This window comes from Anarrhichthys ocellatus, unplaced genomic scaffold, assembly GCF_004355925.1.
Source record: "Anarrhichthys ocellatus isolate YVR2014 unplaced genomic scaffold, GSC_Weel_1.0 scaffold5, whole genome shotgun sequence".
Lineage (NCBI taxonomy): Eukaryota > Metazoa > Chordata > Actinopteri > Perciformes > Anarhichadidae > Anarrhichthys > Anarrhichthys ocellatus.
In genome coordinates this window covers 7662670-7687951 of record NW_022280035.1, presented here as the reverse complement: position 1 = coordinate 7687951, position 25282 = coordinate 7662670, and the positions used below count along the sequence as shown (strand labels likewise).

At 40.3% G+C, this 25282-nt stretch overlaps 2 protein-coding genes across 3 annotated transcripts; one reads left to right on the top strand and one right to left on the bottom strand.

The window, feature by feature from the left end:
- The first annotated feature begins 67 nt into the window (after positions 1 to 67).
- On the top strand, positions 68 to 11459 carry LOC116382670 (solute carrier family 26 member 9). 2 transcript variants are annotated; one of them, XM_031845903.1, is made up of 21 exons: positions 153 to 178; positions 1080 to 1206; positions 1428 to 1567; positions 1729 to 1839; positions 1994 to 2169; positions 2273 to 2437; positions 2531 to 2683; positions 2835 to 2917; positions 3024 to 3171; positions 3253 to 3366; positions 3974 to 4051; positions 4155 to 4250; positions 4344 to 4450; positions 4552 to 4621; positions 4711 to 4803; positions 4912 to 5052; positions 5161 to 5400; positions 5880 to 5934; positions 6029 to 6165; positions 7166 to 7225; positions 7334 to 11459. In XM_031845903.1, the coding sequence occupies exons 2-21, from the start codon at positions 1082 to 1084 to the stop codon at positions 7343 to 7345; spliced, it is 2304 nt and encodes a 767-aa protein (XP_031701763.1). In that variant the 5' UTR covers positions 153 to 178; positions 1080 to 1081; the 3' UTR covers positions 7346 to 11459. The 2 variants fall into 2 exon arrangements, with proteins under 2 accessions (XP_031701762.1, XP_031701763.1); XM_031845902.1 differs by having other exon boundaries at positions 68 to 1206.
- On the bottom strand, positions 10042 to 24843 carry tmdd1 (transmembrane and death domain 1). Its single transcript, XM_031845904.1, has 7 exons — positions 22401 to 24843; positions 21813 to 22004; positions 19457 to 19576; positions 18494 to 18646; positions 17069 to 17281; positions 15109 to 15131; positions 10042 to 10074 (listed from the first exon to the last, which is right to left on the bottom strand). Exons 1-7 carry the CDS (start codon positions 22459 to 22461, stop codon positions 10042 to 10044), a joined length of 795 nt encoding a protein of 264 aa, XP_031701764.1. The 5' UTR covers positions 22462 to 24843.
- Between the last annotated feature and the right edge of the window lie 439 nt (positions 24844 to 25282).

The window sequence follows — 25282 nt, the reverse complement described above, 5'->3', positions numbered from 1 at the left end:
TACAGCAGCACCTAACAAATCCACAATTTAAGGTGTTGCATTTCCTGAAGTTTTTCATTCTCTAAGCTCCACCCAGGAGGTATGCAGGGTCTTAAGCGTAGCTTGATAAGGTATCAAACAACTGGGCAATACACAGATCTGAACCAAATGCCTGCAGACGTAGTGCTTCAACAATAAGGTACAGTGCTGTCTTCTTTTCAGACCTCTAACTTAATACAGAGCGATCAGCTCATGTGCTACTGTCATTTTGATTCCTTTATCAGTGACCTCATAAGAGGCTGCACATCTTTAAAAGAGGACCTCAGAGATTCAGCAGAACAACCTTTTACCAAATATATTTGATGATTGAGTAATTGAAGCTCATGTGCAATGGATGCTCAACAGGTGTCTTTTTTTTTGTTAAATGGTGAGGAATCTCATTGCAATTCTTGTCTTTAGTCAGTTATTTCTACTTGAGCTTTAACCCTCATCTCTAAACTTTTCTTTACAACGTAACAAGCACGTTTGAACAGAAAGCATAATTCATTTAAGGCAAAGTTATAGTTTTTGACCAAAATGGTAAAATGCTTGAATGTTAAGTGCAGATATCATTTTTTATTTGTAGTTTTTCTCAAGCTATGGAATGCAGTAGAGTTATCCATTATTTTTTTCTACAGCAGGCAGACTGCAAGACTCATAGAGCGATCTTGTGCGTGTGCTATTATTGACCTAGTGTTGAGCTAATATTTTAGCAGTCCACCTACCTGTGGCCTAGTCCTTCACCCTTCAAGGTTAGATTAAGGCCTTGGACTTGAAATGTGCTTCCCAAATGTAAAACCGCAGAAGTGCAATCCTAAAGATGCCCTTGTGTCCACAACTGTATAAATATAAACCTCATACTTTGTTTTTGTTTACGTGTGAAAATTCAACTGTGTAAAGCATGTGCTGTTAAAGACAATATTGATGATGTTGCTACTTTGATTGATTAATGACTAATTTTAGTGAAGTATAATTCCTAATGTAATTCCTTAAATTGCACCTTGAGAACATGGTATAAGACAGAGTTTTCCAAGGTCTTAATACATTTCGATATGCTATAGCCATGCAACGGGACCGCCCACGTTACGTGATTGACCGGCCGGCATATAACCTCCCAGACTTTGACGGAGAGTTTGACAAGAAGAGTCGACAATTCCCTGTTGGAGAGAAAGTGAGGAAACTCTTCAGGTACAGAACTGCAATCTCTCCGCACACACAGTCAACATGAACTGCAGGTCTTCCCGTCACACAAACTCTACCTCTGACAAGCTTTGTGTTTGTGATCAAACAGTGGAGAGCCGTGTAGCTATGATTCAATATAAAGTTTAGACATGTGTTGTGGACTTTCTCAAAGTAACTATCTGAAAACGTGAGCTCTTCAAAGAGTTTCCCTTGTTTGTTTCTGTCAGATGCTCTGTGCTGAGACTGAAGGGCTTGTTGTTCAGACATCTGCCTGTACTGAGCTGGCTTCCCAAGTACAAAGTGAAAGAAAACCTGCTGTGTGATGTCATCAGCGGGGTCAGCGCTGGCACCATTCAGGTTCCCCAAGGTCAGTCGATGCTCTCCTCACTCTGATGCCTCTGTACTCTATAATACCCACCGACTGAAGCTAGTTCCAGCATCGTTGGCTCCGGTATATAACATATCATTTGTATTTTTTTATATGTTGTCATGATTTATGTGTTATAAAACAGTTTCTGTTCTTTCCAGGCATGGCATTTGCCCTCCTGGCCAACCTCCCTCCTGTCAACGGTCTCTATTCCTCTTTCTTTCCCCTCATCCCGTATTTCTTCATGGGCACTGCTCACCAGATGGTCCCAGGTAAACCAGAGTGATTTATCTCCAGTGATTTCCTATAAGGACAGTGATAAGTTACCAAGGGCTGCACCACACTGTGCAGATCAGCTGTGCTCAGCCTGACTTTCCAGTTTGCAGTACAGCAAAGAAAATAGATGTGACGCACTACTTTCCATAGGTACGTTTGCTGTCCTCAGCATTATGGTGGGGATCGTGTGTCTAAGGCTGGCCCCAGAGTCGGACTTCAATCATTTCAATGCCACTCTTAATGCTACAATAGTGGACACAGACCTGATGAATGAGGTTCGCCTGGGAATATCTGGAACCCTGGCCTGTCTCACTGCAGTCATACAGGTACTCGGCACTAAAATCGGTCTTTCAACGTGAAGCTTGAAAGACATGTGAAGTACAGTTTAATCTAAAAGTTACACATTGGAAACTACTTGTGTCTGTGCAGATTGGCCTTGGCTTCATGCAGTTTGGATTTGTAGCCATCTATCTGTCCGAATCCTTCGTCAGAGGCTTCATGACTGCTGCTGGTCTGCAGATCCTCATCTCAGTCCTCAAGTACATCTTTGGCATCCAAGTGCCAGCTTATAGTGGTCCGCTGGCTGTTATATATGTCAGTGAGCCCCCATATTTTGGCCAAAGAACATCAGAAGACTTTAGTAGTTTGATTGTAATTAAAATATGTCATTTTATTCATTTCTCATAGTCTCTCGTAGATATTGTACGTGGCCTTCGAGATACCAACATCGCATCGCTAGTATTTGCTCTGGTCAGCAGCATAGTTCTTATTGTGGTGAAGGAGCTGAGTGCACGCTACCGCCACAAGCTGCCCTTCCCTATCCCTATGGAGATCATAATTGTAAGTTTATAGTTTGTCATTTCTCTGAGGACACAAAAGTGCACTTCTTTATTTTTTGTTTAATTTCATGAAGCTGCTATTTCTAGATGTTTGACAAATATACTATGTAAGGACGATAGTGGTGATTGATCCCTGTCCCTGTGCTACACAGGTTGTGGTAGCCACAGCCATCTCAGGCCCTCTGCACCTTCCTGAGATCTATCACATGGACATAGTGGGAGAAATTCCTTTGGGGTAAAGCACACATCAGCATACCTAGAATCAATGGTTGCTTCATTAATTAAAATGACTCGTTTTTTTACTGTTCAATTTAGATTTATATCTTGTCTCTATGTTCTAGTTTCCCAGCACCAAGCCTGCCAACAGTGAGTCAGTGGGAAGACATGTTGAGCACAGCTTTCTCCCTGGCAATCGTGGGGTATGTAATCAACCTGGCCATGGGCAGGACATTGGCAGCCAAGCATGGCTACGACGTGGATCCCAACCAGGTACAAAAACTGCATATTTTTTACTAGATCAAAATGTGCATTTTATTAGATTTTTATTAACACATACATATTCTTGTGCAGGAAATGTTGGCTCTAGGCTGCAGCAATTTCCTGGGGTCCTTCTTTAAGATCCATGTGATCTGCTGTGCCCTGTCTGTAACCCTGGCTGTGGACAATGCTGGTGGAACATCACAGGTGAGTGTTGCGTTACCACTTCTGTAGCTGCAGAGGTGGAAGAAGTGCTCTGATCTTTTAAGTAAAAGCAGTAACACCACAGTGGAGAAATACTCTTTACATGAAAAAGTCTTGCATTCAAAATAAAACTACAAAAGTACGAGCATCAAGTACTCATCATACAGAACGGTCCATTTCAGAATATTATATATTATATTATTGGATTTTAATTATTGATGCATTAATATTCACACTAATTTAGTTTTGAAGCTGGTAAATATGGGGCTTATTTTTACTATGTGTTCAGCTGGGTAGCAGCCAGGTCTTATCTTTATCCATAATCATAAATCAACGTATTTGTTAATCATATTTTGTATTATTAGTCTAAAGTTGTCAAAAAAATGTAATAATATTCACCTCCAAAATGTAGTGCAGTGGAAGTATAAAGTACCATATCAAAGTACACGCACTTCAAAATTGTACTTAAGTACAGTTCTTGAGTAAATGTACTTAGTTACTTTCCGCCACGGTTTTACTGTAATTATTGGCAGGTAATAATAGTATGGACTACAAGAAAATAATATCTCAAACTGCTAACTTCTGCACCTCTGTTGCTGCCCTCTCATAGTTCGCCAGTCTTTGTGTGATGCTGGTCGTAATGGTTACCATGCTTGCATTGGGGGCCTTCCTGAAACCACTACCAAAAGTAGGTGGACATAGGATTATGATACTTGAACAATTAGACAAAACATTTAAGTAGAAGTAAGAAAAAAATCCATTAGTGACCTATGCAACCTTGGTTTCGCCAGTCTGTGCTTGGAGCCTTGATTGCAGTGAACCTGAAGAACACTCTGCTACAGCTCTCTGATCCCTACTACTTATGGAAGAAGAGCAAACTGGACTGCGTAAGTCAAAGCCTTGGATGCAATATTGCAGCACAATGTGATGTCTTTTTTTCCCCTCCATATTTTCTCTTGATGTTGTTCTTTCTCTTCCAGTGTGTGTGGGTTGTGTCATTCTTGGCCACATTCTTTCTCAGCTTGCCTTATGGAGTTGCTATCGGAGTGGGCTTTTCCATTCTGGTAGTGATATTCAAGACACAGTTGTGAGTAAATGCTCTGTTTTCTTTTTAACCAGAATTACAAAAAAAGACAATGGAGCAGAGCGTGTTTATTAATGCTCATTTTAATCATGTGTTCCCCGTAGTCGTAATGGTTCGGCAATGGTTCAGATTATGGATACGGATATCTACAAAAACCCGAAGGTGTACAGTAAGGTATGAAAACTAAATATTTGTGTGTATTTATTGTTGTTACACATAATAAATGAATAATGGTGTCTAATCTTTTTGCAATAACTCCACAGGTCATTTCAATAACCGGTGTGAAAATAGTGAACTATTGCTCACCTCTCTATTTTGCAAATGCTGAAATATTTCGCCAGAGGGTCATCAAAAAGGTACAGTTGAAAACACGACCTCTTTTGCTGTCACGCAAGGCTAGGCAGGCTTGAATGAATGTGTTAATGTGGCTTAATAGGTGTTTACACAGGCATGTTTGTGTCTAGACCGGGCTGGACCCTGGCAAACTTATCCTGGCCAGGCGGAAGTTCTTAGAGAAAGAGCAGAAGGAGAAAGCGAAAGAAGAGAAGAAGGACAATGAGACACAAAGGAGGAAACCCAGCTCTTTGGTTGACATGAAGGCTCAGGTGGGATCAAGTATATATCATACATGACACACACGTGTTTGACCTAGCAGCTCGTATTTTCATGACCTCTTCTGTACACCTTTCTCTATGTATTTCCTCTCAATCTAGACCGTATCTCAGTTTGAACTGCAAAATGACTTTGATATGAACGATGGCACTGCCAACATACCTGAGCCTCCCACCAGCTATGTCAACTTCCGCGGTAGTGACATTGAGCCGGGCGAGCAGGCGCCTGAAGAGCCACCCAGTCCCACACTGGAGTCCCAGCCCATGCCCTTCCACACCCTCATCCTCGACTTGGCAGGGGTCTGCTTCATAGACCTAATGGGCATCAAAGTATTGATAAAGGTTATATGCTTGTTTGCAATACCAAATTCACTTAAAACAATTGGTTCTATATTGAAACTTTTGAGTAATATTTTTGTACATTCAGTGTACAGTATGGCACTGCTAAAGGGTTCAATATAATGCATTTTACAGGGTTCATAAAAGAATAATTAAAATACCTTTAATGGTTATTTACAACCATGAAAAGGTTCTTTTAGATGAAAGAATAGTTTCCACTGCAGTATACCTTGACACAGTGCTGTTGTTCTCCTCTCCAAGTCTCTCTGCAAGTCAAAGAACCCCTGAAACATGAAAGCTTATATTTTCTCTACAAATCTAATATTGAACCTTTTTGTCACAGAAAGTTCTTTGATTTGTGAGATTGAACCCTGCCGTCCCTTACTGAACCTTTTTATGAGAGAATGTTTAGGTATGGGTGTATACAATAGTATATTCCATTATGCCTCTTAACAGTCTTCTTTTCTCTATTTGCCACACAGATGAACTCGAGCTACGCGATGCTGGGCATTAAACTCTACCTGGCTAATGTTCAAGGTAAAATCTCTGATGACTTCTGTGCATTTCACACCCGCTGGCATGGAAACAGAACCCTAGCCTTGTGTGATGTTTGTTGTCTTGCCGCCTGCAGCCCAGGTGTATGAAGAACTGGAGGTCGGAGGAGCTTTTGATGCCGGCAATATTGGCCGCAGTAATCTCTTCCTCTCTGTCCACGATGCTGTTGTGTTTGCTCAGCAGACCTCTGGAGAGAGGCAAGTCTCCCCAAAGGTAGGCCCCCACTGTATAAAATAACCTTATCATACAAATCCTTTTCATAACATCACATACAAACACCTGCTGGTCAAAGGTTTTAAGGTTAGGGATATAGGGAGGGATTAAGAAGAGTAGAAAAGCAAGATTTATTTTCTTAGTACCAAATCGTCTTTTTAGCACAACTTTTGTTACCTTATCTGGTTCAACAAGGGTAAACAGAAATATCACACAGGTTTCTGTGACACAGCCGCAGCAAACAAAGTTGTAAATTACGCCAAGGTCATGCTGCATATTGTATATTGCATATTGATTGTCTGCTCTTACTGCCTGATGTGCATAGGCAACGTTTTTAGCATCTGACTGGACATACTGTCATACAGCCAGTCTCAACTTACTCAGATACTCAGAATGACTTAAATGCGAACGAGTATAGTTCAATACAAACAGTAGTGTAACCTTCTCCTATGTAATAACTTTAATGGTGCTTAATTCGTAATTCAAAGCATATTAATTATTGAGGGATTGCCTCCACACGGCTCTCGACATGGTGACTTCTGAGCAACAACGACAACCGTGCTGACAGAGCTAACAGTATGAACCTGGGGGGAACTGGATTGTGCGCTCCACTTACGCGACGCCGCTGTAGGTCGGGACGGCGTTATCAGCGGTTTCGCCACATGAGCACAGTGCAGATTGCCGATTAGCAAGCCAGATGGGCACACACAGGGACTCACATGCACTAACATTCACTAACATGCACACGCGGCCGGACAGCAACTTAAACAAAGCACAGAGAAACTCAGACTACACACAGTGGGAGCGTGACTTCATTCTCTGCTCACTATCTTTACATAGCAAATAGTTGTTTGCTGCTATATTAATGCTCTGAATTTGGAATTCATCACTTTATAACTTTACAGTTACTTTAGCCAATGCATCGGGAGCAAAGCAATTTTAGTGTTTCCATTCATGCCTGTTTGACTTTAAATATGTGCATTTACTTTGTTTTCTGCAGGCAGAGAGAGCGAGACAGCACCTTGCCTTTAACATCAATGAGGAGAAGGATCTGGAGCAGGTATGCACTACTTTGCTCATAATAGCTAAAAAATTACAGTTTAGCCAACCTACTTTTATTTCCCATCAAGCCATTACTGTAAATCTAAGAGTAGTTTTACTTCTACAGGAACTGTTTTGAGCACTGGTTGCTGCAGTGAAGACGAGGAGAAGAAACATGCGGAAGATACTATCAGTTAAATTTGTTGTTGCCAAAAATACTTCCTGTGCTTTGTCTTTTATCTCTTTGCAGACTATCAATTATCTTAATACAATGTTTTACTCTGTGGTTGGGCACAGTCCAGTCAGTACTTGACGCCACTGACAGGGGGTGGTACATACCAGCACAAGAGACGTGAATAACAAAGTAAACACTGAGCAGATAATGAAGCTCAGCGCCCCCCCCCCAAAAATAACTGTGGAGTGAACCTGCTGACTGTGCAGTCATACAGAAGTGGTCCTGTAATTAACTGAAAGTGTGCATGGCCACAGCTGTGTTGTATAGCCAGCTGAGCAGTCTGGCTAAGTCCCCGTAGAGGCAAGACACTTAGAAAGGCTAAACACAAATGAAAGGAGGAATGCATCAGCAGTTTCATGACTTAGTTGTCCATCACTTACCATCAGGCAGAGTAAAGCCCCCACAAACAAAAACTCTCCTAATTGTTGCCAGTTGCATTAGTAGAGTGACTCTAACAAAGAGAAATATGTGGGCCAACTGCCTTGTGTTTGTGTAGCAGGTGCTTAAAGGCATGTGGTGTCTCGCCTCGCAGCGGGCTGACAGCACTGTTGGTGTGCTTGTGATGCATGAATGGATTTATGAAGCTGTTAAGAAATCATCCTAAGGTATTCTGGCACACATCTGCTCCTCTGCTCTCCTTCTTCTCTGCAGCAAATTGGCACCACAAGTGATTACAAGGTTTCTATGGCCATCAGCTTTAATTTGGAGCTCTGGGGAAGTCTCTCATCACTTAATGTGTGTGTGTGTGTGTGTGTGTGTGTGTGTGTGTGTGTTTAATTTCATCAACTGCAGCGTCTCCTTTTCCTTCTTTTCTCCCTCATTGTTTTGAGACCGGCTGTCGAAGCCCTTTGCTGCTTGGGCCTGATTTAATTAATTAGAATTAGGGAAATATTCAGATTGAAACAGTTCGACCATGGTTTCTCACATGGTTATGAGCCATTATGCCACTCTGCCCTCTTTAAATGTTTGACTGTATAAGAAAAGAGAACTTGACTCTCACATACCATGTCTCAGTTATACATAAACATATGTGAATTCAATATTTCATACTAATTCTAACAGGTGTGTTCAAACTGGAAAAAAAATGTCAAAAACAATTATTCAAAACTGTCAATGCATTCTAAAAATAGATTTTTGAGTGTATTGTACACTATGTATAGTCCCACAATGCAATGCACAGAAGAAATAGAGGAGTTGCCCACAGCTGCAGAAGGTGGTTGTAGGACAGCTACAGAATAATATTGGAAAAATAAGTATTACATGTTTGGAAAAACATTTAGATTTGTCTTTCCAAAATTGCAGTATTGCATATAAATTAAGGCACGCGTATTGTATGCCGTTATGCATTTCCTTGTAAACTAACTGCAAAAGTATACCAAGACGTGTAGTATATACAGTACATAGTGTACACAATGAGGAGGCCTGTGTAGTATGGAAGTGGGACACTGCCTCTGTCCTATTCTTTCAGAGATTACAGTGCTGGATCAGTCAGGATAAAGCCCCTTTGCAGTTATGGGGTTGCAGTGCCTTGCTCAAGGGGCACTGTTTTTATTTACCACCCTTTAGGTCAGCTGCAGAGATGATGCATTTTAGTAGGCCAACCCAGAAGTTAGCATCGACCTGGTTTCCTCGACAAAAAGCCAATGGGATTCATCCATTGGATTTTGGATTATTGCAGAAAATATGCTCTGTGGCAAACATTTACATATGTTTATGATACATATGTTTATGATAAGTTTTGTTCAGCAAAATTATCTTCACATAAACAGCTAGCGTATAAATATACTTCAACACGGTCACATTACTTCATCGTCATCACCACTAAGCTTAAGGTGCAGGAGTGATAACTGTGATGAAGTTTAGTCTCAGTTAGCCACTTTTTAGCAACCGCCTTTTTTAAGATGTTAATGCTTTAAATGACACAGAGGGGTATGATAAAATCTCTGGTTAACCACAGACCTTATTTCGGTCATCTAACCAAAAGCCCAATAAAAATAACCATTGACTTCAAGACAAAGGAACGGGAATGCTCACTCATTTTCGGGTTTTAAGAATCATTCATTCAGCGCTCTGTTACCAGAGGATTGACGGTCAACCCTTCTTTACTGCTATTTTTTCACTCTCTGCCATCACATTTAAAGTTGTGGTGTATCGCTTTTATAATCTGTTTCTTTTATCTAAATGTAGGCAACTATAGGCCTTTTAATTTGACCTTCCTGATATTGTGCCATGTAATTACCCCTTATCGGTGAAGCTATAGCCAAAAAAACAACAAACTCCCCTTTCTGGAGGTCAAATGATGATTACACTGAATTATGAAATGCTTCTAGCTAAAACATTTTTCAAATGAGATGCTATTATAATGGACTAGCTTCTCAATGACTGTAATTGCAAGTTCACATAAAAATTAATTTTACACCTCTTGCACATTCATTGACCATGATGGTTTAATTAACAAGGTCCCTTTTTAGAAATTTGAGTTGTAGAGATACATTTGTTTACACGCCCAGTGGTTTCATACTATTCAGACTAATTGCATGGTGTCAGAGGGTATCTGCTCGTTGAGTCATGGGACCTTGTCATTTAGAGCTTGCCTGATTTTATGAAGAGCTGTCCCTGAGAAGAATATTCAGCTCTGACCTTTCACAATCAAGATTTCATTTTAATAAAGAGCCAGGAAGCAATTGTTATCAAAAGATTGTTGCATGAATGGACTGTGGGCTTGTATGGGAGAGAAAATGAGAATGACAGAGCAACCAAAACCGTTTCTGGTGATTGAAATAGAGTCTGTTTGACATTGATCAAGCGATAGCAGTTGGTGCTTTGCATATGCATTTTCTAGACTTATGTTTGGGGATCTATTTTGCTTAATTAACAAGCCAGTTTGCAGCCAGGGAATCATAAATCTTGATTGTGCAATATCAGCAAATTGTGTTTGGACAGGGGTTGTTTACGAAGTTGCTGAGGGCAAATCTGACCACTGATAGCTGGTATTAATTAATGTATGCATTGTCTCATTCCAGTAGTTCAACAGCAATTAAATACACCAACAATCTCTGGTGATTAATTAAGGCATACAATGATTGAGTCTGCGTCTCTGACTCTATGCATAATTATTTATAGTTAAATCAAGCCACAACCCCATGTCTGATGGAAAATGCTGCAACCTGCTTGGCCAATTTTTGTTTTTCTCTTTTTTGCAACCTCTAGATGTAATGAGTTATTTCATTTCATGGTAATATCAAAATGAAGTCACTGTGTTGATCATTTCTAAAGATACTGACCTTTATGGAATGATAAAAACTACAAACAAAATGTGAAATTGCTGCTGCCGCAAAACCCCAAGATGTACTTCTATATGTTTAGTATGTTTGTTTTGTGGGAAGGGAAGAAAGGAATTAATTTGAATTCCATTAACAGTATCATGAAAACCAAAGCTGGCATTAGAAGATAACGCTTTAGAAAGATAAACAAATTTGACTTTCCTTCAGAACATGCCATCAAGACAAAGAGAGATTTGCAGCTATGGTGTTGGACAGATAGTGTCATCAGTGAGGTGTTTTGTCATCCCATCAACTCATTAAACCGAGCGGCAGGTACTGTTTGCTCTCCTGTCTTCTTATTAGATGAAAACTGCAGCGTGATGACTGCAGATACTAGCTCCTTACTGAGCCGTTCAGTATCAGCGGGGAAATTAGACAAGACAACGCAAAAACAACGCAGTGTGGTGCAACGCTGAGGGAACTCATTAGAACACTGCAGCATAAGAGGAAGCCGCATGATGCTTTGCAACTTGTCATCAGGGGTGTTGTGAGTGTTATTACACAATCATGATTTGATAGCTTGTGCACAATTACTTCATTAATTTTAAGAATGTTGCCTGATAAACTCGGGAGCCAAGAAGGACATTAAAGAGGGCAAGCTTTGATGCAATACGGTGAACCAGAGCTCATGATCTGCTGTCGTATATTCGTGTATAGAACGATCTGTCTTTAAATTATTTAACAAGATCTTCATCGACATTGACAGGATGCCAATGTAGCTGTGAATGTATGGTTATAACCACAGCAACCCTGTATTTTAACATGTTTTTGTAGGAGACAGGGTTGTTTGAAGAGATGATTGGACACATGCACAGTGAGGGTAAAGGGCTGCTTTGAAAGTCTACAAGAACCATCAGTTTACTGCTTGACATACTATAAAAGTCAGGTTTGAAGAATTGAACTGTCAGGAGTGTGGCTCAGGTGATACTTGAGACTTCAGAGACAAAGTCCGGCTGTGTCCAAGTGTCAACAAATATCTGTCAGGCAAAGCAGGCTGAGGCCATTAACCACGCAAGCATTAGTAAAATTGCCCCGTGCTTCAACTATATCAGGATCATTAACACAAACATTTGCAAATTAGCTTTCCAGCGAGCTCTACATGGAAACTCTCCACACGGTTCTCCAAATGATACTCATTAATTTCAAAACACAAAGCTTACAAACGGAAAATACATTGGATACCTCTTACAGTGATCACTTCTGGTTCTGGGGATGATCATTATAACCATTTTTCTTCTTCTTTTTCTTTATTTCTAATGCTGATAACCATCTCATTGACGTTATATATATTTTATTACATGCATACAAAACGCTATTTACTGAATATTATTAATACAATACAGTTGTTTCAAACAGAGCTTCAAATTACCGTACAAATTCAATTCCTGTACTCTGTATAATTCAAATAATAGGGTACAGTATATCAAGTATATAAAATACATGCATTTCCATACAGTGCATTTGTATAATTTCAACAGGGCTGAAAATAAACTGTAGGCCATCAATGCCTAATATAAAAATAAAATGTATCCCACATAGCCATTTCCACTGTCAGGGAGAAAGAGAAAGAAGAAATGGTGGGTTTGAATTGCAGTGTTTCTCACTAAAAGTGTGGTTCAGACCAGTTTGATTTGCTCTCTCATTGTCTCGTGTCCCATGGGTACTTCTGTCTGCAGAGCACCTGTCTGAAGCTCAGAGGAGTAACCTCTGCTTTTATCTCAATAAACAGGCAAGCCAGGCAGCCATTATCCAAAGCCCTTCACTGCTTTTGTTTACCTCTCTATCATGACTTCACTTTCAGCAGACAAATTCAACCCTGATGGTGATTTATTAACTATTAAATTGGAGCTAAATCAAACTCAATTATATGCATGAAGATTGACACGAAGAATATTGCCTGCACTTTAAACGGTGTGTGATGATATTACAAAACATGAATATATTTCAGTCTTTAAATGCTTAAAACTTCAACACAATGTGCTTTATGCCATGCAGCAGAAACCGACAACTTTTTTTGCGTTGGAAGAGGGAAATTTGCAATTCAAATGTCTTTTGGTTGCACATCTACATGCACACAAGTACCGAAGACATTCTGCTCACAGCTTTGGCCTTTAAACATGTTTAGGCTGATGAAGCATTTTCCCGTTACTGTGACAGCAGCACTGCTTGGTGATTCATTGTGCCTTGCTCTTTTTCAGCAGCTGTCTAACTGCACCACGTTATGACCATCTACTCACCTCTCTCTTGCATTTAACATCCACAAATCCTCATGCTGTAACCGTCCACAGCTGCTCTTATAGGTAAAGCAATAAAAAAACAATATCCATTATATGTCAGTTTGGAAAATATGTTTGTGTTCGAGTAAAAAATGTTACTCACTGAATATATTCCAGCAGTTGGGCTTTTACAGCAGAAATTATCTTCTCATATATAACGCTCTGAAGTGGGGCTACATTTTGTGGAGGGAAAAATCAGCATGATTATATTCACAGGGGGCCCGAAACCTCTAACCTCAAGATATGTGAATGAAAATGTGTTCTATACCTACGATGCCTATGAAGTCTGGGGCAAACACATTTTTGCATGCAGTATAAATTTGTTACTTCTCTTGTGGAGCCAATCAGCCCAATTGTATTCACGAGTGATGATCAAAGTCTCCATAGTAGCCATTTCACATATTCAGACCATGTTTTTTTAAAGTCAATGTCATTGTATAAAATTACCCTGTTCTGACTTTTAGGATAATCATAGCCACGTGCAACTTTACAACCACAAATAGAAACCTAGGGTTCCCAAGTTCTCGCCATCCAATCGTCGAAAAATGCAATTCTTGTAGAAATCTTTAAATGCCAAAAGTTTTTGATATTAAAATCACAGTATGACTTTTCTTTTGGTGTTCCTCAATGTCTTTGTGACTAAATTTGGTATTTTGGAGGGATTTTTTAAATCAATTTTCTCGTGTTCAAAAATGGTTAAATATTGCACTGAATCTGTGTAACAAATGGTATCATACGTTTGTGCAGCAACAACTTATGAGACGTAAATGAGCATGGGAATGGCCATCAAATACCTATTTGTATAATGTTCTAAGCCCTTATACTTTCAATATTTGAATAGACACCTGAGCAAAGCAGTGTTTATTAGAGATGCAAAACTAGAAATGTTTTTACACACAGTGCTAAACTGCTTCTCAAATTATGCTTCAGGTTCCCAGATGATGTATACCACTTCATATACTGTTGACCAGCTATTACCCCATAAAGAGCCCCTGCTCCCCCTAAAAAAGACAAAAATGTGTCTATGTTAAAGAAGAGTGAAGTAGAAGAGGTAAAAACTGCTCATAAGTAGAGTTACAATATATTCATGACTAATTTCACAAATTCTGTTGATTGTCTGCCGTAATGACCCGTTATGACCACAGGATGGCACTGTGGCTTTATCTGTAAACCCACAGAGCTGCTCTCCTCTGATCAGCAGTGAAAACTTTGAAGAAGACTCAGATTCCCCCCAAGGTAACCATGAAAGACAAAGTTGTGAGAGCTGGAGCTGAGGCGATTTAAAAAAAAAAAAAAAAAAAGTATTACTGTAAAAGAGCTGGTGTTGTGATCTTGTTTCCTGTGATCCATATATATTGAACAAAAGGGAGAGTGATGGCTGAGCGGGGACTGCAGCACCTCAGTGGCCCTGCAGATGAATGAAGATGCAAATGGTGGGAGGGGGAACTTAAAGCCTTCAGTGACACTAAGCACACCCCAGAGGCCCCGGTGCAGAACGCTCAGCCTCAGCACATCAAGGACACAGCCTCTCTGTCTGAGCGTCCTCTTTGCATGCATCGCATCCGTCCATCTACGTTTTCATCCAGACAAACACTTGACTCCTTATGCTGAGCTGAGCCAACGACAAGAGACAGATGTGCCCTCCTCAGACAATCCAATGTGATAAGCGGCTGTGCTGCTCCACAAAAAACTCAAAAGAAACCATCTGACGAAAAAAAAAACCTATTTTACATGAGAATGGATATGCCTGGAAACCGTACCCTCACACGTTGCCGTCGCCTTGGCTGTAAATGTCATTTTCATGTCAGATTCTTTCTCTATTCATCCATGACGCCAGTGATTGCTTCATCCCTTTGCATGAGAATGGCTTGAAATGAACGTCGGCCTATTCTGGTGCTCATTTTCAGTGCCCTGTGAATGAAATGCATCGTAAAGGGCCGGGAAGCAGACAATCACATGATCAGGCTCCACTCTATAGAAAATGAAATTGTGCACTGTACTGAATGTTTCTAAAGTTATTCAGTGTGCCTCAACAGGCTCGAGGTGTTTTATAGTTTTCTTTATCCACTAAGAGCAGCTCCCTGGTGGGACCTTGGCTATGCTAAGGAGTGCCACAACCATGATGTAGGCCCCAAGTGGCATGTTGTTTCTGTGAGTCATTCAGGCATACGGTACTCTGGCTTTCCTCTCCACTGGTTACAGAAATACAGGTGAGCCCACAGCAGGTGAACCTGTCATAGTCAGCACCTGCAGGATCCTAACAGCCAGCAGGGGAAAACTGAAGGACAGAGGAAGTTTTGTTGTGAAGAGTTCTGCTGTGCCACCTGGGAAGCTTAGTAATGAAGGTGAAACACAATGTTGTCCTAAAGCAGGCGTGGCCAAACATTTTTGATTGTGGATCATGTACAAGTGTCTGTCATTATATATACCCAACAAGACATAACAGTTTACCGTTTGACATTACAGTAGTTTTTTGTGTGCCTACATATGCCAAGAGCTGCTCTTAAATTTAATTTAAATCAATTCAATGCTTTTAAACTCTAATGCAGTGCAAGGCCTAAGTGTTCACCTGTGTTGTTATGGGGCCAATTCATTATAAATGTATTTAAATATATTATAAATATGTAATAAAGCTTTATCCTACCTTATTTCTAACAATTCATTATTTTCGTAGTTAGACTACCCAAGACCTAAAGATATACAGTTATATAAAGAAACTGTCACAGAATGTCATCACTATATCTTACTGGTTTTGCTTTACATGCCAATACAAATACATGGGTTTATGCATTTGATTATTAATAAAGAAGAGCAATGTGAATATTGAAGAAGAACATGCATTATTTTATAGGTCATTATGGTAATGAGTCAAAACTAAAATCCATGATGTCTTTTTGGCCTTTCAAAGCGTTGCTCATACAGTTCTGCTTGGCACTATAATTTGTTTAAATGTTGATTTATGAACTAATTGTCTGTAATTGCTGCTTAGTGCCACTGTTAATCCAAGCTGTCTGCCTCCTGAAGCACATTAGGCCAGATTTGTATAATGAAGTAATTAGTTTAATTACGAAGAAGAAAGTAGGGATAGCGTAAGAAACTGGGAACAAGAAGCCAGAAAGTACCCCAGTGCCATGAGCGTGTTTTCTGTCTTGCTATTATGAAACATACTCAGCAGAGTATATGAAAATGTGAGCAAATCACTTTCTTAATTAAAGCCCACACATGTTAACAAAGTTAATTTGATACGGGCATTTTTATTTAGTTTCTTGTCCGAGGCCAGTTTCTGGACCTACTTCTCACATATTGAGTTATTTCAGCTTGCTAACAACCCTTGCTTCTTCACACGTTCAAAAATATATAGCTCTGTGTTTTCTATTTGGCTTCTGTCACCCGCCAGAAGCTGCCATCACAACCAAGACTGCTCCATTGTCTGCTAGCATTGTCATTGTTATTAGTCTTTTGGATTGCCTGTGGAGGTATCGGCAGGCTCCGGGGGAAGCAGGCACCAGGCTGGATAATTAGTTGCTCCTCGATGCCAGACGGGCACATTGCCGTCACTTGGAGGGGAAATGGAAAGTGGCATCACTATCACAGTAACACCGGAACAACCTTTGGTGTGAGGGCTGGGTTCCAGCGCATCTGTCACACCACTAGTCATCTACCCACTGGCAAGACAACAATACTTACCAGCGTAGCGATACACAGCATGGATAATTACTTTATCTGAAATGACATTATTCTTGTCATGTTTGTCATAATTAGTTGTGGTGTGGTGGAATCGATATTGAGTGTCTGTGTTGGCTCGATTATTGTGGACAAAGAGGTTGGAAGATTTTGGCATTTTCATTTTTCCATAGAAGAGACATCTGAAGAACAAATAGAAAGTCTTTTTTGCCTTTATTTATGTATGCATACCAGCTGTACATGTACTAGGGCATAATGCTGACTACTTTTGAACTCAAATCCATAAGCTGCTTATATTGCAGCTCCTGACTTCCAATGACCTGCATTTCCAAACACGAGCTTGCTTCTGGAGACCCTGGGGTGACGGCTCTGCTGGTTTCTACGGGAGATGTGTATGATGACAAAAATGATAGCGACGCCTACAAGCAAGGTCCCTCCGAAGCCCAGCAGGATGCCATACAAGAGGGGCAGAGCTACATCCAAAGGCCCCTTCTGGTACAGAGCGACAGGAGCCCGCTCCACGATCAGATCCAGGTCACGCCATGTCAGATCCCTTACTAACACACACACAGCACAAACAGGAAAGGAACCGTAAAGCAATTTTACAATCATTAAAAACACACAGAAAATGAGAAAAAAAGTAAAAGCTCCTGGACATCTTGTATTGCCCTGGAATTTTTTTTCACCCAGAAGTCACATCTCATGGTAGCTCGTGCATGTTGGATGACATAACGGTACTTGCTTCCCAACTTCTTTTAAATGGTTTGATACCGTTAAATTGGTTAGCGTGTTTGGTTCGGTTGCTAAAGTTGAAGTGCTAGCTGGCTTGTTTTGCCTGCAATTCAAGGTTTGTGATTCAGGAGCAATTTTGTGTGTTGGGCATTGTTGAGAGAGATAATAATGATTCGGAAGCCGGGGTCTAAACAGTTAATGGGAGCCCAGAACACTGACTAAATGCTGGTAAATGGTACTTTTTAAAAACGTTGATAGCATTTCGCAATGGACCATAACATGACATGGATTTTTGTAGCGGTAGCTCACAGTGGGTGTGATTGGCTTTGTGAAAGACTCTCCTTAATATCACTAAATAGGCTAAAGTAAGGTGTGATAGACTGATACGAGTCAGCCGCAGGTAATAATCCTAGCAAACTCGACAAAAACTTTGAATCAATTTGTCATAATTTCTAAGCATGTAGGGATTGATTTCATTGATGAGTTACAGCCATAGACTGCGCGTCATTTAAATCAGACTTCCACAGGGAGGGACATATTAGTGAACGGCTGTCATACCAGCTAGATCATAACTGGAAAATTCCTGGAAAATGATCTTTAGAAAAAAGTGGGAACCCCATATAACCATCTCAAAGGACTGTGGGAGCATTTTTGTCAAGTTTTAACTTGAATGGAGAACCCGGGAGAATACAAAAAAAATGGACAGGTGATAATTACATTTTTGAATTTTTAGGTATCCTGGGAAATACTCCTCATATAGTGAGAGTGTTGATGTTGAGAAGTAATGAGTTGGAAGCATGCCTACGGCCACCAAATCTAATCTGGCATCTCATCTAAACACTTAATAGAATCAGGGTTCAGTGGAATATTATATCATTTGTCATTCAGACAGTCTCCAGAGGGATAACCCAAAAATCTCCTCTTGACATCAATAGCCGAAGATATTTGGGCTTAGAAATGTTAAGAATCGGTTCACCATCACTCATTTAATAGTGTGCCAAACTAATGTGACTCTTTCAAGCTTTAGGATACATTACCTCTTCTTTTTCTGACCCTCTGGGCTTTATGCTCTTGGTCTTTTGAGTCCGATTGTTCCGGTGGGAAGTTTAAAGAGTTGACAAATTTGTGGTAGTCTTCAACGTAGAGTTTAAGCCCCAAGATTTTGTCCTGGTTGATGTTCTTCCCCACTTCTGTAAAAACACAAGCACATTGCCGATCTAAAAGCATATCTCTGTCACTTCAAATGCTAAACTTGTATTTCATTAAGAAAAGACTGAACATTTGAATCTAATTGTAGTTTTCTCGCACTAAACACAATCAGTTCTGGCATGAGAGCACCTGCCGTTCAGAATAAAACAGAACGAGTCCTTCAAGTTTCTACGTATGAGTAGATCTCTTCAGAACTGCACTCAAGTGTACGTTAATTGCTGCATTCTGCATCTACACAGTCAAAGCCACCACTGCCCCCCTCATGTCTTATAACTCATCTCTTCCCATCCTCTCCTTGTCTTTTTTTTACTCCAAAGTTGCTGATGAAAGGAGCAGATGGTTGGTTCTGTGGCTGGTGTCAGCTCCACTGAGTCCTCTGTCAGATCATTTACACCTCCTTCTATCAAACGCCACTCGGCTATGGCGTTGTGTGCACACTGGACTGAAACGCATGCCAGAAACTGGCAGTGTGCAAAATATGCCACTTTTGAAGTTCCAATTAAAAGAAATCTCAAAGTAATGAAGCAATTACGCACTGTTGTTAGAGTCCTGAGGAGGCCTTCTTGACCGAAATAAACCAATTTTGAAAATACACCGATGTGTGTACCCAAATAAGCCTTTGTTCCAATTTCTTTTTGTCAAGGGACACGCTGAGACGACACTGTGCTGTACATAAAAAGTGAATCATTTTAATTTGAAACCCATTATCTTAGTGGCACCACACAGAATTATTGGATTTCAAAAGACATTATCCAGAAGGCAGATGTGTTCTTTCCCCATTTGTTTCTCACCAATGGCAATGTCGGTTCTGCCGATGTGCTGCAAGGCGCGAGAAAGCCTGTCGTAGTAGGTCTGCTTGCCGTACTTCAGCATCCAGTCTGTCAGGGCCGTCCGGCACTGAGCCTCACTATCTAGTAAACACAAAACATATGGCCCTCAGACATGCAGGTCTCTGACAGTCAGCTTGCTGCCAGGAACTCCCCAAGCTGAGCTGGATGTGTGAGAAACAGACACTGGGTGGACTTCATTTCTACCTTATTACAGCCAATGGCATATGACTCCGAAAGGATAAATTCACATTTTGCCAAGTCTATTTTAAAACACTATTCACATGTACTTACGTACGCTACAATCGTTGTAATAATTCGTCTGGCTATTGGCCGTGAAGAAGCAATTTCAATGTAAGTGATGGGGGACAAAATGCACAGTCCTCTTCCTGTGCACAAAATGCTTGCCAGAGTTCAGCTGAAGCAAATATAAGGCTTCAGTCATCCGTGTTACGTTCTGGCACTGTGTCCAGAGGCTTTTAGTTTGAACTGAACTTTTAAGAGAATCTTAGTTATAAGACTATCTTTATTTTTTTTTATTTTTTGTTGCATGTAATTAGCCTTCGGGTTCACTTCTCATGTTTCATGTTATGCTTTACTTCCTGCCTTTGGTTTTTGCCTCCTTTGTGATTGTCTGCCTCGCCCTGATCTGTCCCACCTGTGTCCAATCACCTAGCTGTCCCTGTGCATTTAGTCTGTGTGCTATCCATCGTTCAGTGTCAGGTCGTCTGTGTTCCTTGTTCTCAGTTAGTTTTTGTATATTTTTTCCCCCTCGTCTTAGATTTATTCAGCCTGCACTCTCAGTTTTATACTCTGGAACGAACTTTGGAACATTAAAGCATGCCTTTTGTTCAATTCAACCTTTTACGTTTTTAAGTACATGGCTACAGTTTAGGCATCGGTTCAAAAATAAAAAGGTCACATCTATGTTAGTCACTGAGTTTATGCACCACTTAGCATGCTCAGTGACCCAGATCAAACTTACCTACAATGTTGGGTGAACAACAGGTTCATGATGGATCTAGATGAAATAGTAAATGCTAATATGTGCCTTTGACTTTTTCTTTAGAACTTCTCCCCTCACTGAGGTGCGTGAGGCCTTTCTGCTATTCGTGACAGTCACTGCTGTGTCGCAGAGCCTCATTCAGCTCAAAACCTTTGTGAATTTGAGGAGCAGAGAGGCTGAAGTGAACTGCTTACACTTTGTATTGGGAGTGAAGAGCTAAGAGGCTGAACCTAAAGCAAATTGTGAAGGACTTTGCAGTCACAAAAGTCAGACTGATGAGTAAGACAACAAATGCATTGATCTGTTTTTGCTTTAATTTATGTGTTTGTGGGCTGTTGAGTTTGTGTAAACATCTGTGTTTGCTGCTTTGGCAATGTTTTATTCTTTCATTAGAGAAGCAGGATAATCGATTTATGTAGCAAAATAATGCTTGTTGCATCCGCCGTGGTGTACGTAGCTCTTTTTGTGTTTAGTTGCACAAAAATAATCATCAATAGAGTTTTGTCTTCTTTTCTGGCTAATTCTCTTATGGTTTTACTGAGGAAAGTGGTTGTTTATTTGTAATTGATGCGCAGACTGCAAATGTTTGTCTATAGAAAACGAATTTATTGTTGCTTGGACATAAGAGCTCTTTAATGCGGTTCACACCTGGGGACGGCGTAATGTTGTTCCACTAGTGTGTAGTTGACATGACAATGCTCTTTATTTTGCAGCCTTTATATTTTATATGAATAATCCGATTTCACAATAATTGTTTAATCTGAACTTAATTCTATTCTATCATATATAACTTAATCATCATCATGTACCAACATACGCAAGTAATTTTACTTTTACTTGAGTAAAAAGTAGGGATACATTGATACCGATATCGGGCCGATACTGACTCAAATATCTCGATCAAGTATTGGTGACAATGGGGCCGAGCTATTCAATTTAATTCTATGTTTGTACGCGATATAATGTATATTATTTGAACTTTTATTAAGTTTTGACCAATTTGCTGAAAATGTAAAGTTGAATTGTAATTCCTGTTCATTTTAAATATTTTCTATGAAGTTGCTGGTGTGCAATGTGTTTTAATTATGAACAACAATTCAGGTAATTTGATTTATGTATTTAGTTCTGCATTTTTGTTCGAGAAAGTTAAGAAAGCAAAGTTTAAGTAAAGCCTGATGTTGCATCCCTCGTAAGAAGTCTCTAGTAACAGTACTTTTACTTGAGAAAAGTAAAATGCACACATTGGAGGTCAATCATTTCTGTTATGATCTAAAGTGCCAAAGGTGTGTTTCAGATGATGATGAGTATACTGACCTGCAGCAGGAGAGACGTCTCTCTTGACTCGAGGCTTAGGATCTAGTTGATTGTTTCCGTGTGAGAGACGCTCAATGTGCTGGAAGATGTTCTCCTCTGGGTGAGAGAGGGCGAACAGAAGGTCCTCGCACTCCTTAGACGTCAGCAACTCCACTAAACGCTCCAACTGATGGACACCAATGTCCTCTGCAACTAAACAGCCACAAAACACACTAATTACAATAAGTGCTAAAATAACTCCTAGAAGAACACCAGTTTAGCCAACAGGACCAAGGCTTGTACTCAACCGTCACATGACAGCATGACCATACAGTACAATGAGAATTCCAGTTAATGAAGCAGAATGCTGACACCTAACAACTTTTCTGAAGCATGCTTGTGCTTTCAATTAGCAAGTGCTGCTTGTGTGGTGTGAAACTGTCATAATACCCTCATCTGCTTAGAATAGAAACTGAATAATCAACATTTTACAAAAAGAGAACCAAGTTGTCAGCTATTTCAGTCTCACTGCCAGTTTCTTCAGCTGAATTCTTATAACATGCTGGCTGCTGATGTAACGGTACCTGCTGTGGAAACATTTGCTCTCACCCGTGTCCCCTCCGAGGGTCGAACTCAGAAGTAGAAAGAAGAAGAAGAGACAGAAATTCATGTCAGCTGAAGTAGTGTAGACTCAATACAGGTGCTGCTAACAGTATATGAAGTTTATTTTCAAAACTTGTTTTAGAATGTGTTGAATGGTGTGGAATGGCTTTTTTTGAAACAGTCAATCACCATGCAAGATATATAAATGCTGTTATGGATGCATTATTTTGCCCACACAATTTGTAAATGATAGAAATTCTGGAAAATTTACACGAGGGCTGTAATACTTCTTACGGATGAATCAACCATTTTTGATTAAAGTAATTATTTCTCTATAAAATTTCCAAAAATCATAACAGAATGCCATTAAAAATGTGAAACTGCTGATTTAGTCTATATTCAATTTACAATTATATGAAATGGTGAAAAGCAACATTTTAAATCACATTACAAGTTTTAGCAACGTGATCTTGTCAATGAATATAGAATACACATATAGATGAATGTAAATATGAGGTGATGTGTATTGCAAATAATTATTATACATGTGTGACAGTTGTTTTAAGTAATACAGCTGTTCATGGTGTGACGTTCACATCTGTTAACCAGACCACACAACATATAAAGGTCAACTTCTTACTATCACAACCTGCACATTGTCTCTACTCCTCACTTTGTTTTGTTTCAAATTCCATTGAACTCGGAGGCTTTATCCAGACCAGGTCTGGTTGTCAGCATTACAATAACTACGCAGCCTAGTCAGCCTTGTATCACTTGCATAGCAAGAGTGTAATGCACATATTGTGGAGTATACGATGGATCACTGAGGGATGGAAAAGTAAACCAGCACTATTTCCCTTTGATGTGCACCGCTGTATAGGGACGGGTGCTGGGAGTTCTTGAGATGCAGCTCACTAGCAGGGAGAAACCTGTTAAATGGCATTATTGTGTGGGCTACAGTGCGGGCATGTTTCACATTGTTAATAAGCTTCATTTGCCAAACATTAAAGGTTGTTTGCGTGGGCTGAGTCTGAAATCCTACGTCTTGGCTAATGAAGAAAAAAAAAAAAAATCACGCTCTGAGGCTGACAGCCACAGAAAGTTGGGTGTGGGTGGTGTAACGGCTCCGTAATGATTTAAGATGTTGAAAGAAAGACAAACTGGACAAAAGGTCAAGATATTTATTCATATAAGTGAGTTGCTCAGTACAGTATCTTATTGATGAAAATATATGCAAAACATATCTTATACGATATAGCAGTGGAAATACATTCAAATATATAGTACCATATATCACAACAGTAGGCTCTTGTAGAAAAACATTCAAAATTCAGTCAAAATGGAACAAATTGATTTACTACTTTGACTTTTGAATTGGATGCCTTCCAGTTTTTGAGTGTTAGCTTGTGAAGCAGTATCCCCATGTCTCTTACACTTCACACCACTGAAATCTGGTTTACTACAGACACAGACTCCGGTGGAATGAAGGATAGAACACATGGGATATTCTTGCAGAAAGTGTCTGAAATATAAGACACAAAAAATACATAACACAGCCTTGTTCATTTCCAATCTGAATTTCATTGTGATTCTGACTCATTACAGTTTTCCCTGAGTGAGGATTTTTAATGTTAAGCTGGAGGCCGGATGGAGGCCGACCCTGGCACCTGGTGCAGAGCAGGCGATTGGGACTGTATGATTTATGAGGGAGCCTCCGAGGTGGAGGAGGTGGCAATGAGTGCAGCAGGGATTGAATGTTGGCCTCTCCCTTTTCTTGAGTTAAAGTTTGAGCCTGAGCGAGACCAGGCCTGCCCTGCTCTGAGGCTCCAGGGTTTCAGGCTGCTGTTGAAATCCTGAGCTCTGGCACGTTATCACAGGTCTGAGCTGAATGACTCTTCAGTCATCAGTGATGCAACCCCCCCCCACCACCACAGCCCTCCTCGAGCACACCACTGCCACCGGACACCACGGCCAGCCCCGCTATCTGTCCGCCTCAGAGTCCCTGCTCCTGGGGAAAGACGACACCACGCTCACTCCCCACACCTGAAGCTTTCCGATAGTCATACTTCTCCCTCTTTTATGTACACCTCTTCACACAACTGCTCCCCTCCCACACCCAAAAATCTTTGTCGGTCCTGCTAACAAGCTGCTTCCGAGCTTGTGATTCCTCCAGGTGATCTTATCCTTTTAAATAATTCGACACAGGTACTTTTCTAACTGGGTATAAGTTATAGTTGTAGCTATAGACAAATCTACTGTCTGAAGTAGTTGCAAGATTAGACTTTTAGCTTTTTCTGTGCATAGACAAATGCCTTACCTCGTTTAATATGCATTACTCACCTTAGATGCTCCTTTAGTTCCCCAGTGACTCTGTGAATGCAATGCGAATCAAACAACAAAATAGCTCGAAGCTTTCTTCACGAGGGACTGAAGCTACAGCTGACAACATGCTATCTGTCTTCTCTCTGTCTTGTCTTTCTACCTGATTCAGGTATTGGTGTTTTAGAGGCTTGCGTCGACCAATAAGACACAAGCACCTGAGCAGGGCCACCCATTTTTCTTGCATAAAAAGCTGCCACACCCTGCCATGTGGCGTGGTTTTATTGCCAAGGATTAAGAACAAAAGAGCTAATAATCACAGAAACTGAGATCAAAATACAGATAGTATTCCCAAAAGGTCTGTGACCATGCAACAGTTTTTAGTAAAATTGTCATTCAGAAGAAGACATTATTAACACAACAAACGCATCTTATCCACTTCAAAGTCTTGGAAAGAAGACTCCAATGAAGGCATAAACCTACAAATGAAGATGGAGTTTTGTGTAATATTCATCTAATAAGGGCCTCGTGTTCATTGTTTGAGGCTTTTTGCAGTAATTTGCTCTTTT

Bases quoted from the DNA above. Each gene is read 5' to 3' on its own strand.
- LOC116382670 (XM_031845902.1), top strand. From the start codon at position 1,082: ATGCAACGGGACCGCCCACGTTACGTGATTGACCGGCCGGCATATAAC. The intron at 1,207-1,427 runs GTACAGAACTGC...TGTTTCTGTCAG, and splicing joins AAAGTGAGGAAACTCTTCAG to ATGCTCTGTGCTGAGACTGA. The intron at 4,622-4,710 runs GTATGAAAACTA...ATAACTCCACAG, and splicing joins ACCCGAAGGTGTACAGTAAG to GTCATTTCAATAACCGGTGT.
- tmdd1 (XM_031845904.1), bottom strand. From the start codon at position 22,461: ATGAATTTCTGTCTCTTCTTCTTCTTTCTACTTCTGAGTTCGACCCTC. The intron at 15,132-17,068 runs GCAAGCTCGTGT...AGCATAGCCAAG, and splicing joins TCACCCCAGGGTCTCCAGAA to GTCCCACCAGGGAGCTGCTC. The intron at 10,075-15,108 runs GTGGATAAAGAA...GAAAGGTCAGAG, and splicing joins CCACCAGGGAGCTGCTCTTA to CTGAATATTCTTCTCAGGGA.